Source organism: Rhizophagus irregularis, chromosome 17 (assembly GCF_026210795.1).
Source record: "Rhizophagus irregularis chromosome 17, complete sequence".
NCBI lineage: Eukaryota > Fungi > Glomeromycota > Glomeromycetes > Glomerales > Glomeraceae > Rhizophagus > Rhizophagus irregularis.
In genome coordinates, this window is record NC_089445.1 from 1,669,272 (window position 1) to 1,681,753 (window position 12,482).

The following is a 12,482-nucleotide window of genomic DNA, read 5'->3' on the forward strand; positions in this document are numbered from 1 at the left end:
ATTTTCTACTATATATTGCGTATTGACCAATAGTGTCGTAATTATTTGAGAGAAAGAAGACATAATTATTTTATTTAATTGCTGCAAAGTAAAGAAAAATGGAAAAAAAAAATTTTTAAACTACAAAAGTCTATCCATAATAGATTAAGAAATAATAGTTTGTCATTTTGATTACAAATTGAGATTCAAAGTTTTTAATATACAGGTAAAAATTCAATCAAATTTAATATTTTCCGTGGTTTAGTAGTATTCGTCTTTATACAAAAAATGTAATTTGTTAAATTAATAAAATTTAATTAAAATTATTTAAATTAAATAAGAGAGATTACGACTACCGACTAAATTATCACTACGATAGCGTATTCCTAAATTATTTTGTTCTTACTTACGTGACACAGTACATCGATAATTTTTAGCTAATCTATTCTCTACTAAAAGTTTTAGTCAAGGTGAAATGCCCTAATAATTTATTGTGTACAATTTTATCATTTTTTTATTTTCCTTATTATCACATATTAATATCATCATGAAATTTTTAGGCCATGTAATTCCACATGGATTAGCTCGGAAATATGTGGAATTCCATAAATTCCCAAATATCCTACGCAAAAAATTCCCTGATGATCTTTAGTGTTATTTTACAAATTTATTATCTTCATAAATATAAATTCTTTCCATTATCAGATAAATTGATGATATACGTACTTACTCGGTTTCTAAATGGCCAATACATCAAATAATAGAGTTTCATCCGTGATATTAAGTTTCTTCATTATTGGACTGACAATTTCTTTGAGTAATTTTTGCTTATGTTCATATTCATCCTTCTCTGCCTCTTCGTTATTATTGAACCATGTAATTGACTCTTGTATTGCATCATAAACTTTATCCATATTATCGACACACTAAATCCAATTTTATTTTTTATATAGAACGAAAATTTATAAACACGATCAAGCATATAAGACTTTAGTAATCAATAATCCAATAATCTGAAACTTACTCGAACTAAGTTACATAAGATGTACGTGTAACTTTCAAAGTCATTTCGTGCTTGCATTTTTTGTACAATTTTTTCTTTTTCTGCACGATATTTCTTAGCTTCGGCGACTGTCATTATTAAAATAATATACTAAAAAAAATAATAATACAATATTTAAACGTAAATATTTTAAGATTCATTACAAACCCATGAATTTGATTTCCTCCTTTGACAATCCAATAGTGATGATTATTTTTTTTTTATGTGATTTACCCATTGATTTATCAACAGCAGAAACCTATAATTAAATAAATAATTTAATGAAAATTTGTTGATGTAATTGTACTACATAGTACATACTTTTAATATATAGTTGAGATCAAGTTTGAAAGTGACTTCAATTTGTGGTACTGAAGAAATTGTCAATTCAAACTTTCCGAGTAATTTGTTATTTCCTATTTTGGAACGTTCACCTTCATATACTTGAATCAATACACTAGATTTATTTTCAGGATTAGTATCAATATATAAAGATTCTGTAAAAGAAAATAAATTTTTAGCAAAAATTTTGAATATTTCAGCTTTCTTGGAAGGTAACTTGGTATTACGCTTAATAATCGGAGTAATGACACTGCCAGAAGTCTCAATACCAAGAGATAAAGAGGTAACATCAAGTAAAAGAATATTTCGAACTTTTTCAAAAGTATCACTAGATAAAATAGCAGCTTGCACTGCGGCACCACGAGCAGATGCTTCATCGGGATTAATAAGTTTTAGTTCTTTGCCATTGAAGTAATTAGATATCATTTTTTGAATCTTGGGAATACGTGATGAGCCACCAACTAAACATATTTCATGAACTTGATATTTTTCAATTTTAGCATCTCGAAGTACTTTCTCAATAGGTTTCATTGCAGATTGAAACAAATCTTGATTCAATTCTTCGAATTCGCCACGTGTTAAAGAAATATAAAAGTCGATATAATCGAGAAGACAATCAATTTCAATGTTTACACTAATTGATGCTGAAAGTGAACGTTTTGCATATTCACAATTATTCCTTAAACGACAGAGAGCACGCTTATCGGAAGTAAGATCCTTATTAAATTTTTTTCTGAATTCTTGTACAAAATGATTTATAAGACGATCATCAAAATCTTCACCACCAAGATGATTGTTACCAGCAACGGCTTTTACTTCAAAAATTTCATCATCAATGGTTAAAATAGAGACGCTACAAGTACCACCTCCCAAATCAAAGACAAGAACATTTCTTTCTTTATTAGTTTTCGTGTTCAACCCGTAAGTAATAGCCGCCGTAGTTGGAGAATTAACGATACGAATTATATCCAAATCGGCTATTAAACCAGCATCCTTTATAGCTTGATATTGTGAAATATTAAAATAAGTTGGTACAGTAATTACAACATTTCTAACTTCTCCGCCAAGGTAATACTCTGCGGTTTCTTTCATTTTTACCAATAACATTGATACAATTTCCTCAGGTGTAAAATCTTTCTTTTCGCCTTTATACGTGACACGAATATACGGTTTTTCATTCTTTTCGATGACTGTAAATGGCCAGTACTAATATAATAATATTTGTATAAAAAATAACTTTACAATAGATTTTAAATTTAAAAATTTGAAGATTAAAACACTATTAATATTTTTTTTTTTGGATAGAACATGCCTTCATGACAGATTGGGCTTCAAGATTGTGGAAACTACGACCAATAAGACGACAAATATCAAAAACGGTATTATGAGGGTTTAAAGAAATTTGATTTTTGGCAGCATCTCCAATAAGAATTTCCGAATTAGTGAAAGCGACATATGATGGTGTTATACGATAACCATAATCGTTAGCAATAATTTCGGCTCTATCATTATGCCAAACACTGACACATGAGTATGACGTTCCCAAATCAATACCGACTATAATAAAGAATTATTAGAACTTATTGGATTATTGATTTGAATTTAATCAGAAGGAATAATTATATACATACCAGCATATTCTATCATTTTTGTTTTTCTCTATTAATTATAATGAGTTTTACTTTCGTTTATAATAAGTCGTAAATAAATGAAATATAGGTGTGAAAGAAAAATAAGAAAAATTAGAGAAATATTATTTATAGATATTGGGCCAAACCAATAACCGGTTCATTGACTGGTAAATTAACCGGTTAGTAACCGGTATTGCCTAAATCTTCTGACGAAATTTTATTAAAGTAATTACCAATTAATCAATTTTTAAATTTTTATTAAGGAAAAAACTGGGATGGAACGGTATTTAACTGGTTAGGTTAACTAAATAATTAATTATCGATTACAAATTCATCTTTATCAAAAAAAAAAAAAAATGTAGTCTATAAACTGATAATATAAACTGATAATTTTCGATCTAACAAAGCGCGATTACGAAAAAGGAGAAGGTTAAAGGTAAATGTCGCCTAAAAAAAAAATTGCTCTGCTTATATAAATTGAACTTTATACATATATGGTAGGATATGCATGCTTTTGTTGCTTTTGTTCAATGAAGCTTTTGTTATCTCAAAAAGCAAAGTAACAAAAGCTCAACACACGTACATGATAGGAATCTACCTAGACAATAGAAATAATAAATGAGTCGATATTTGGAATATTGGAATATTAATTCTCAAACTTTAAAGCATTTTTAGACCGATGAATATCACTTTCTATTATAAGTTTTGTTTTATACATAGGATAATTTTATTAATGTAAATAAATACCGAATAAAGTAATAAAAAAATAAATAAATATAAAAGTATCCGATAATCCGACATAATAAAATGTGACCAAAATTAATTGGTTGTGAATAAAAAAATTATTAAACAATAAATAGCATATAACGGTTCACTTGGATGATTGGAATGTTGATCATTTTTGCTAAATTGATAGAGACATGCCATAACCTGAGCAAGTCATATGCCACCTAAATACTATACAAATAAATATCCAGAATTTACAATGTGATGTTACTAAATCAATTAGTTCGAAACAGAACGTTATTTTGATAAAAATAAATAAACGTTTAAATAAATTTTTTTATTCAGTTATGTAAATGCAGCAAACATCTTTTCTCTATTTTCTTCTTGTTTATTTGTAAAAATTTCTCACTCTAAAACGAATATCGTTCGGAGTTCGGACAACCTTCATTATAAATTACTAATTTGCCCATTATTCTATACATCAAAATAACTTAACACTATTATTTAGAATTTAAAAATGGTTAGTACGTTTACTTTCTACAGTTTCTATTCGTTAACGATCAACAGATAAGCAGGCAAAACATGGTTTAACATATTCATCTCATTGTGTATATACTCAAAATATATCATTTACAACTTTTCTTTGTAATATTTCCATATATTAATTAGCAGTATAGATCATAAATATTATACCCCTTTGTAGTTCCCGTATCTGTGGTTATCAGTATTGTAGTAATTCGAATCGTGTATATATACTGTATGTGTCTACATTACTTGAAATAAAATCTCGCTTTTTCCAAGAAGAATTTTATAATAACATTGACAAAATGTCATGCAGAATTAATGACGAAGGATTAAACCTTGTCAAATCATTTGAAGGATTTATGAGTAATTTTTACAATTGCCCAGCGGCAAGTTCGTTATTATTTTATATTAATGATTGTACGTCGGTATGACTGAAATAATACATCAGGGCAAGAAAACTATTGGATATGGTCATAACTGCGAAGCTAATAATGACGGCGATAAAATTAATGCTCCTATTTCCATTGCTCAAGCTGAAGATTTACTTAGAAGGGATTTATCTATGTACGAAAATTACGTTAATAGTCAAGTTCCAGGACTTAATTCAAATCAATTTTCCGCTTTGGTTTCCTTCACATTCAACGTTGGCTGTGGCAATCTTGGGTCATCTACGTTGCTCAAAAAGCTAAAAGCAGGTGATACTCAAGGTGCTGCAAATGAGTTTGGCAGGTGGGTATATGCTAATAAAAAAAAATTGCCTGGCTTGATAAGACGTCGCGAAGCAGAGAAACGGCTATTTTTGAAATGATGGCTTTTAACTATTGAATATTTTAATATTTTAAATTATATCTTGACTCGCTGTTTAAATTTGTTATTATTATTAGTTATAAATCGATATTAGTGTTTCATTAAAAGTTTTTATTTCACTTATCTGTAGTTAACGTATGTACATATAAACATACAAAACAAATTAAGAATAAATACTGAATACTCGTTTTTTATATTATTTATGTTTATGAATTCGCAACTAGCAACTAGCATAATTTAACATTATATAAAAAAAAGTAATTTTAAAAAAGCACCCTCAGTTTGTATTCTCGCCGTGACTCGAAGAAATTACAGTTTGTTTTTACTGCGACAATAATGAAATGAATGTTGAAATTATTACGAAAGAAATTTATCTTATTTCTAAGCGTTTAATTGTAAAACTATTACTAAATGCTTCTAGGATCGACTGGTTCTAACTTCTAACCCTTTAAAGTGAAAGTGAAACATTCAAAACCCCGACACTCACTATCCCGACACATTTATTTTTTTTTTTAATTTTATAATAATTTTATAAAAGCTAATTTATATTTATTATTAATATGTAATAATTTCTGTAGTATTATGCAAAAATGGTCACAACAATTAATATTCTTTATCCATATGTAATGATTTTTATAATACTTCGCAAAAGACCAATCTTTTATGATTATTATAATATTTTACAGATAATTTGTCGGAATAATGAGTATCAAGATAATGAATATTGGAATTGGAATTATCGGGATTATGATTTTGAATGACGAGTTTGTGTTATAACGGGATTCGGATCGCTCAATTGTACGAGAATTTCATATGATCGGTATGAACATTCTTATTGAACTAACATGATTGAGATGAATGTCGTTAATTTGATGGTTTTTATAATTAGTAAGATCAATCCTACTTTAGCTAAATTTTTAATTTCGCCTGGAAAGTCATAAGAGTACCCATAACCATAAAATTTATTCTAATTGGATCGGATCTTCAAATTTAATGATCACCGCGGAGAATATTCCGATACTATTCTAATTATAAAATCTGGAAGATTCTTAAAATTCTTCCATGATTATGGGAATAAACAACAACACATTTGATTTGTGTATGATAGTACATATTAAGAAATTCTCCGGAATTATAGATTTTTTTTTTTAAATGTATATACTGTAAAATTATTTGATACCTATTGATGGAAATAATTAACATTCCGTTATGACAATTGAGCTTATTCCGCAAAAATTTTTTTAATTAGAACCTATTAATAGAATGAAAGATCATGCGCGCGTGACTTTGTATCCTGGAAATTTTTTTTTTTAATTATTTTTAGATCAATACAAATTCGTTATGAAGTTTCTTGCAAATATAAACAAAGGAATATGGCCTGGGTAACGACGAAAAAGGGATATTTACAAAGTTATTTTAGCTCTTCTTGAACTTTAAATATATAATAAAATATGTAAATTTTAATGATATCGTTTAGAGTTTTCTGCGCCAAATATAATGTAAAATTCAGCCAATTTAAGGTGATACAAAGTCGATCTAAGTATTTTTTGCTTTGTTAAAATCTTCTCATTGAATAATTACCTATATTGGATTAAAATAAAGAATTATAATATATAAACCGCTATTCTCGGAATTTTGATTTCGGATAAAAAATTTTTTTAAATAATATCGATATACTTCATACTTCGGAGATTAATATTACCAAATTCAGAATTTTCAATTTGAACGATAACGATATTTGACGTTTAACCCGTGATTTTTTATAGAGGCGAAAAAGGTTATTTAATTAAATCATAACACTCCCCTCCTTAAGTACAGTATAAAATAAGTTAAATAATAGATTCGTTGAATTTATTTTACTTATAAATGATTGGTTTTTTTTAACTTGTAAAACTTCTGCTTGTAGTGCACGACACTGATGCCAATTCTCGTTTTTAAGCATTTTTATATTAATAAGCCATATTTTTTTTTTGATTATATCTGATAAAACCTTCTTTTTGGCAGGTCAGAATTATCGGTTTAAAACAGGTATGGTGCAAAATGCCGATCACCCAATTGAATTAAAAATTCCCCTATCCTATGATGATCCTAAGCCATTTTTCCCCGAGTCAAAATAAATAAAGAAAAAATAAAAAAAAAAAACTTCAGGAATTATAAATGTCCTTTTTTAAAAAAAAGAATTATTCTTAATTTATTCAACCCATTTTTATAGTATCCCGCGCCAACCCTGAGTTAAAGATATTTGATTTATAAATAGAGTGGAAATACGTTTTTATTTCTCTAAATTTTCTCAAATTCTTATAATCTCAAAGTGCGCAGTCTTTGGAAATTATTAAAGTAACCTTTAACTCCAAAAAAAATCCAATAAATTTTTTAATCTATTTATCCACTGTAATACTGTAGATAAATTTAGATTATTTTTTCTCGTTACCCATAAGGCTGTAAAACCTGTAACAATATTCTACTTTCGTTAACCTCATTAACTCAAACCGATAAATTTTTTATCTTGTATCTCACTTCAGAGAAACATCAAATATGAATAATTTTACCCCTGGAAATCAAGTTCCGGCCCAAGTTTTACGTTTCTTTTCTCAATTTGACAATAATATAATTCACGTGACTTGTAAAATGATTATTTTACAAGGCAGTTTTATAAATCCTGCTTCCTGGAACGATGATGATTACGATCATGATTTCTTTTTTTATAATACAAATGGTTTAGTTACGGTATATCACGTTATGTGCAAATTCTTATCAAATCCTTTGATCATGAATATGTTAAATAAAGAAATTTATGGTATGAATTTTGATATCAACAATTTAACCCATAGATATTTATTAACCTCCTATCAAAAATATAATTTAGAACTAAATTTAAGCCAACTTCTTTCTTCATGTCTTTAATAAAATTTGTTATTATTAATGATTTCAATCATCTAGCATTTAGGTTCTTTATTCATAAATACTTTTTTATTAAAAAACTTTATGCCATATTATAAAAGAAATAGAAGTTCATATTTTTTCCAAAGCTATACTATAGAATTTATTAGTATAAATAATATATAATATTTGAACTTCTAATGTTTCATAATAGTTATACAAAATTTTTTTTTTTAACAATAAACTCATTGTAAAATATGCAAAAAACCAAAATGATTTCTAATACTAATAGTATTTGAAATTAATTGTTAAATAAAAACAAAGATTTGAAATTTTAAAATTACAAAATTACAAAATTAATTTCTATAGATTCATATTATATAAATATAACTCACAAATTTTTTGTATTCTAATAACTGAATATTTCTCTTTTATATTTATAAGTTGAATAATATATCAATCATCAAGTTTTTTAGCTAACTTAATAAAATTTAATTACTATAATTATAATTCTAATATAATATAATTTTTTTATTAAAATATTATGAATCTTAATAAACTTTTATCTTTTAAGCCTTAATCAATATTTTTTTAATAATATAATAATATAATATTTATTCATTAATCTAACTTTTCCTATTTTTTTAATTATAACCTTTAGATACAACTTATTAATGAAAAATAAATATTATTTTAATTTAGGATTCTAAACAATATATAAGTATGCTAATTTAAAAATTAATCTAGTAATTGAATTATAATAAAAATTTATATTATTAAATTTACACAGGTTAAAAAGTGAAAAATCAGGCATCAATCAGTTACCAATCAGTCACCAATCAGATAACTGATTGGTGACTGATTGGCATTTTTGCCAAATACCATCACCAATCAGGCAGTTTGCTAACTTTTGATCCAGTGATCAGAAAAGGATGAAATATAGCTCATTGGAATCATCTCAATAAAACGAATCTAATGGTAGTAAAATCGCATTTTTAGGATTAATAGTTTTAATAAAAAATTAAATAAAATATAAATGATACATTTTTATTTTTATATTTTACTTAATTTCTTATCAAGTATTAATCCTAGAAATGCGATTTTACTACCATTAGATTCGTCTTGTTGAGACAATTCCAATGAGCTATATTTTATCCTTTTCTGATCACTGGATCAAAAGTTAGCAAATTGTCTAATTGGTAATGGTATTTGGCAAAAATGCTAATCAGTCACCAATTAGTTACCAATCAGCTACCTGATTGGTGACCGATTGGTGACTGATTGATGCCTGATTTTTTACTTTTCGACCTGTGTTATTTTATTAAAATAAATTAAATAGTAATAAAATTATTTTTGCATAATTAAATTACAATTTAAAAAATATTTAATAATTGGGTAATTTTAATGCTGTTATTGGCATCTGTCATATACTGATAGATGAAATCCTAACATTTACAAATATATATATCCTTACTTAGTTTAGATTTTATCATTTATAATTTATTCAAAATTTCAAACTGCGATAATTCTCCTTAATGTATCTTTTATTCATTGATATTTTATAACATTATTTTATTTTATGAATTTTATTTTAAATATTAATTTTATTAATTATCAATCATTTTCTAATATGAAACCATATTAGTAACTCTTTATTAACAACTAATATAATCATTAATTATCATTATATTTTCCTAAATCTCCAATATTATTTCCAATTCCAAGTTGAAACTTGGTAAAGTTCAATCAACTCCAAAATCCCAATCTTAAGTATCTTTTTAGATTACATTAATGAATTGATTATCTCTTGATTATCCATCTAAAACTGAAATTTAGTATTGCCCATCGCAATTTAACATTGTTCAAAGCTTGTCCAAACTGTTCAAAACTGTTCAAAATTATTATTTGTCTAAAAGTTAAATTGCTAAAAGTTAAATTGCCAAAAGTTAAATTGCCAAAGTTCTAAATTGCCAGAGTTCTTCTAACATTGTGTCATTTTATTAACATGATAATAATCTATTTATACTAAACTAATAATAATTAATCTAATAATATAAATAATTATAAATAACTAAACTATAAATAAATATTACTATAAATAACTATTGTACAATTATAATAATATATTTTCTTATTATTTCAGATAAATATTTTTTCTTCAGTTAAATGTTTATCTATGTTCCATTCGGTATATTATTCATCCTTTGGGTAATTATTCTTCTGATCACGTAATTATCTCAATATCTAGGATTACAACACTTATCTTGGATGAAAATCACCTGGTCATATGATTTTTAAAATTTATAAACTGATTTTTTAATAAATTATATTAACTAAAATTGCCAATAAATTGCAAATTTTCCTCTTTACTTTATTAAAGCATTATAATATTTAATAGCTAATATGTTAACCAAAATGGTGAAATTATATTAAATTAGTACCATTATAAAAAATACGGATATCTTTGCAAATATTATACCTACACTTATGAAAATTAAAATGTAAGTATTTTCCATCTTGCTAAACAATTTTTACTTAATAAAGAAAGTCAATTTCATTTGAGCAAAATAGTAAAATTACGCTTTAAATTTAATAAACAAAAAATGAAAAATTTGAAAATTATTGCCATTATATAAACATAAATATTTCTACAAGTATTATACTTATGCTTATTTTCGATATTAATGAATAACTTTCATTTAATAAAAAAAGTCAGACTAAAGTAATAAAATTACGCTCTAAAGTTAATAAACAGAAAAATAAAAATTTTTAAAATTATTATTATTATAAAAAATACAAATATTTCTACAAGTATTATATCTACGCTAATGATATTCAAGATATACCATATAACATATACATGAAGTCGAAATTAAAGCCCAAAAGTAGAAATATTTCGACTTGAAAAGGTCAAAAGTCGAAATTAAAGTCGAAATGGTCAAAATTACATCATAGTCATGTGATTTTTATAATTATAATTTAATATAAAATTTTAAACATGAATAACTCCGTCAATATTGATGCTACAGATATGAAATACATATCATTGGAATCCTCTCGATGAGCTGAATCCAACCGCATAAAAATCATAAAAATCGAATTACTGGATGCGGAGATCGTTAACTTTGAATTTTAAAATTATTGTTTACTATAAAAATTATAAGACTATTTAATACCAAATTTTAAACGTGAATAACTCCGTCAATATTGATGCTACAAATATGAAATACATATCATTGGAATCCTCTCGATGAGCTGAACCCAACCATGTAAAGATCATAAAAATCGAATCACTGGATGCGAAGTTCGTTAACTTTGAATTTTAATATTATTGTTTACTATAAAATCATATGACTATGACGTAATTTTGACAGTATTTTGACCATTTCGACCATTTCGGAGGTCAAAATTAACCAATTTCGATTTCATGTATAATATAACAGGAGCTACAGTACCCTGGGTATGATGCAGATTTTAGTGAGTTGAAGGAGGACCCTGAACAATATATATATAGGTCAGATGAAAAATTCAAAATTTACTAAGGTCAATAAGCAAATATTTTTCATGTCTGCTAAGCAAACTTTTATCTAACCTATAAATTTTTTACACTGCTAAGCAACTTATTTTATGATATATATATATATTTATATATAATTTTTTTTATAAAATATGTATATAAAAAAAAACTAAAAAAACAAAAATTTTTGAAATAATATATGAATAAAGCTATTATTATTTTTTTGTAATATTACAACTTATAAATGTTACTTATTAATATTTCGTATATCTGTTCTGTAACTTTAGAGCGTAATTTAAGCACTTTAGTCAAAGGAAACATCCAAAACCTTCTTAAGTAAAGTTGTTCAGCAGGTTCGAATCTACTTATATATAAATTTTTATCATGATTGAATAGATATTTATGGATTTATTCATGTTTTTTGTAACGCCACCAATACGCGGAATTTTTATTTTTAAAATTTACTGTAAAATTTGTCAAAAAAAAAATTTAAAAAAAATTTTCTAAGTAAAAATGAAATAACTTTTATTGATTATTATTACAAAAATTATAGTGTAAAATTATAAAAAAACAGAAAACCACTTATTTTTCTTGCTCTCATTTTTAATATATATTTTTTAAATGTTACACGGACGCGTATATAATTTATAATTTTAATGTTACACGGATGCGTATTTGTTTTATCAAAACATGTTACACAATCACGTCTAAAATGATTCCTGTACTACGTATACAATTAACTTAATCTTTGTATTAAAAATAGTAAATTTTTTTTACACAAACATGTTTATAACTTTGTTTACATATTTTATTAGATTTTTTTAATGTGAAAAATGTAAAATATATATTATATTAGAAAATTTCTAAGTTTACACGGGGTGTTTGTACATGGGTCATATAAATATAATTTTTAATAGACTAATTTTTTGTTTTTTAATTTGAAATTGAATGCTACCGACATTATACTCTTTTACTTTTTATTCATATTATATTACAGATAAATATATGTATTTTCATCTGCTCTGCAAGTTTA

General features: G+C 25.4%; 2 protein-coding genes across 2 annotated transcripts; one reads left to right on the plus strand and one right to left on the minus strand.

Moving 5' to 3' along the window:
- Window positions 1-240: 240 nt before the first annotated feature.
- On the minus strand, window positions 241-3,010 carry OCT59_009101 (uncharacterized protein; the record flags this gene model as incomplete). The annotated part of the gene is made up of 10 exons (XM_066133313.1): window positions 241-254; window positions 390-431; window positions 710-716; window positions 786-905; window positions 1,004-1,110; window positions 1,190-1,280; window positions 1,343-1,518; window positions 1,591-2,569; window positions 2,676-2,920; window positions 2,995-3,010. 10 exons carry the CDS (start codon window positions 3,008-3,010, stop codon window positions 241-243), a joined length of 1,797 nt encoding a protein of 598 aa, XP_065999763.1.
- Window positions 3,011-4,672: 1,662 nt separating this feature from the next.
- On the plus strand, window positions 4,673-5,053 carry OCT59_009102 (uncharacterized protein; the record flags this gene model as incomplete). Its single annotated transcript, XM_025332084.1, has 1 exon — window positions 4,673-5,053. The coding sequence occupies one exon, from the start codon at window positions 4,673-4,675 to the stop codon at window positions 5,051-5,053; it is 381 nt and encodes a 126-aa protein (XP_025177421.1).
- Between the last annotated feature and the right edge of the window lie 7,429 nt (window positions 5,054-12,482).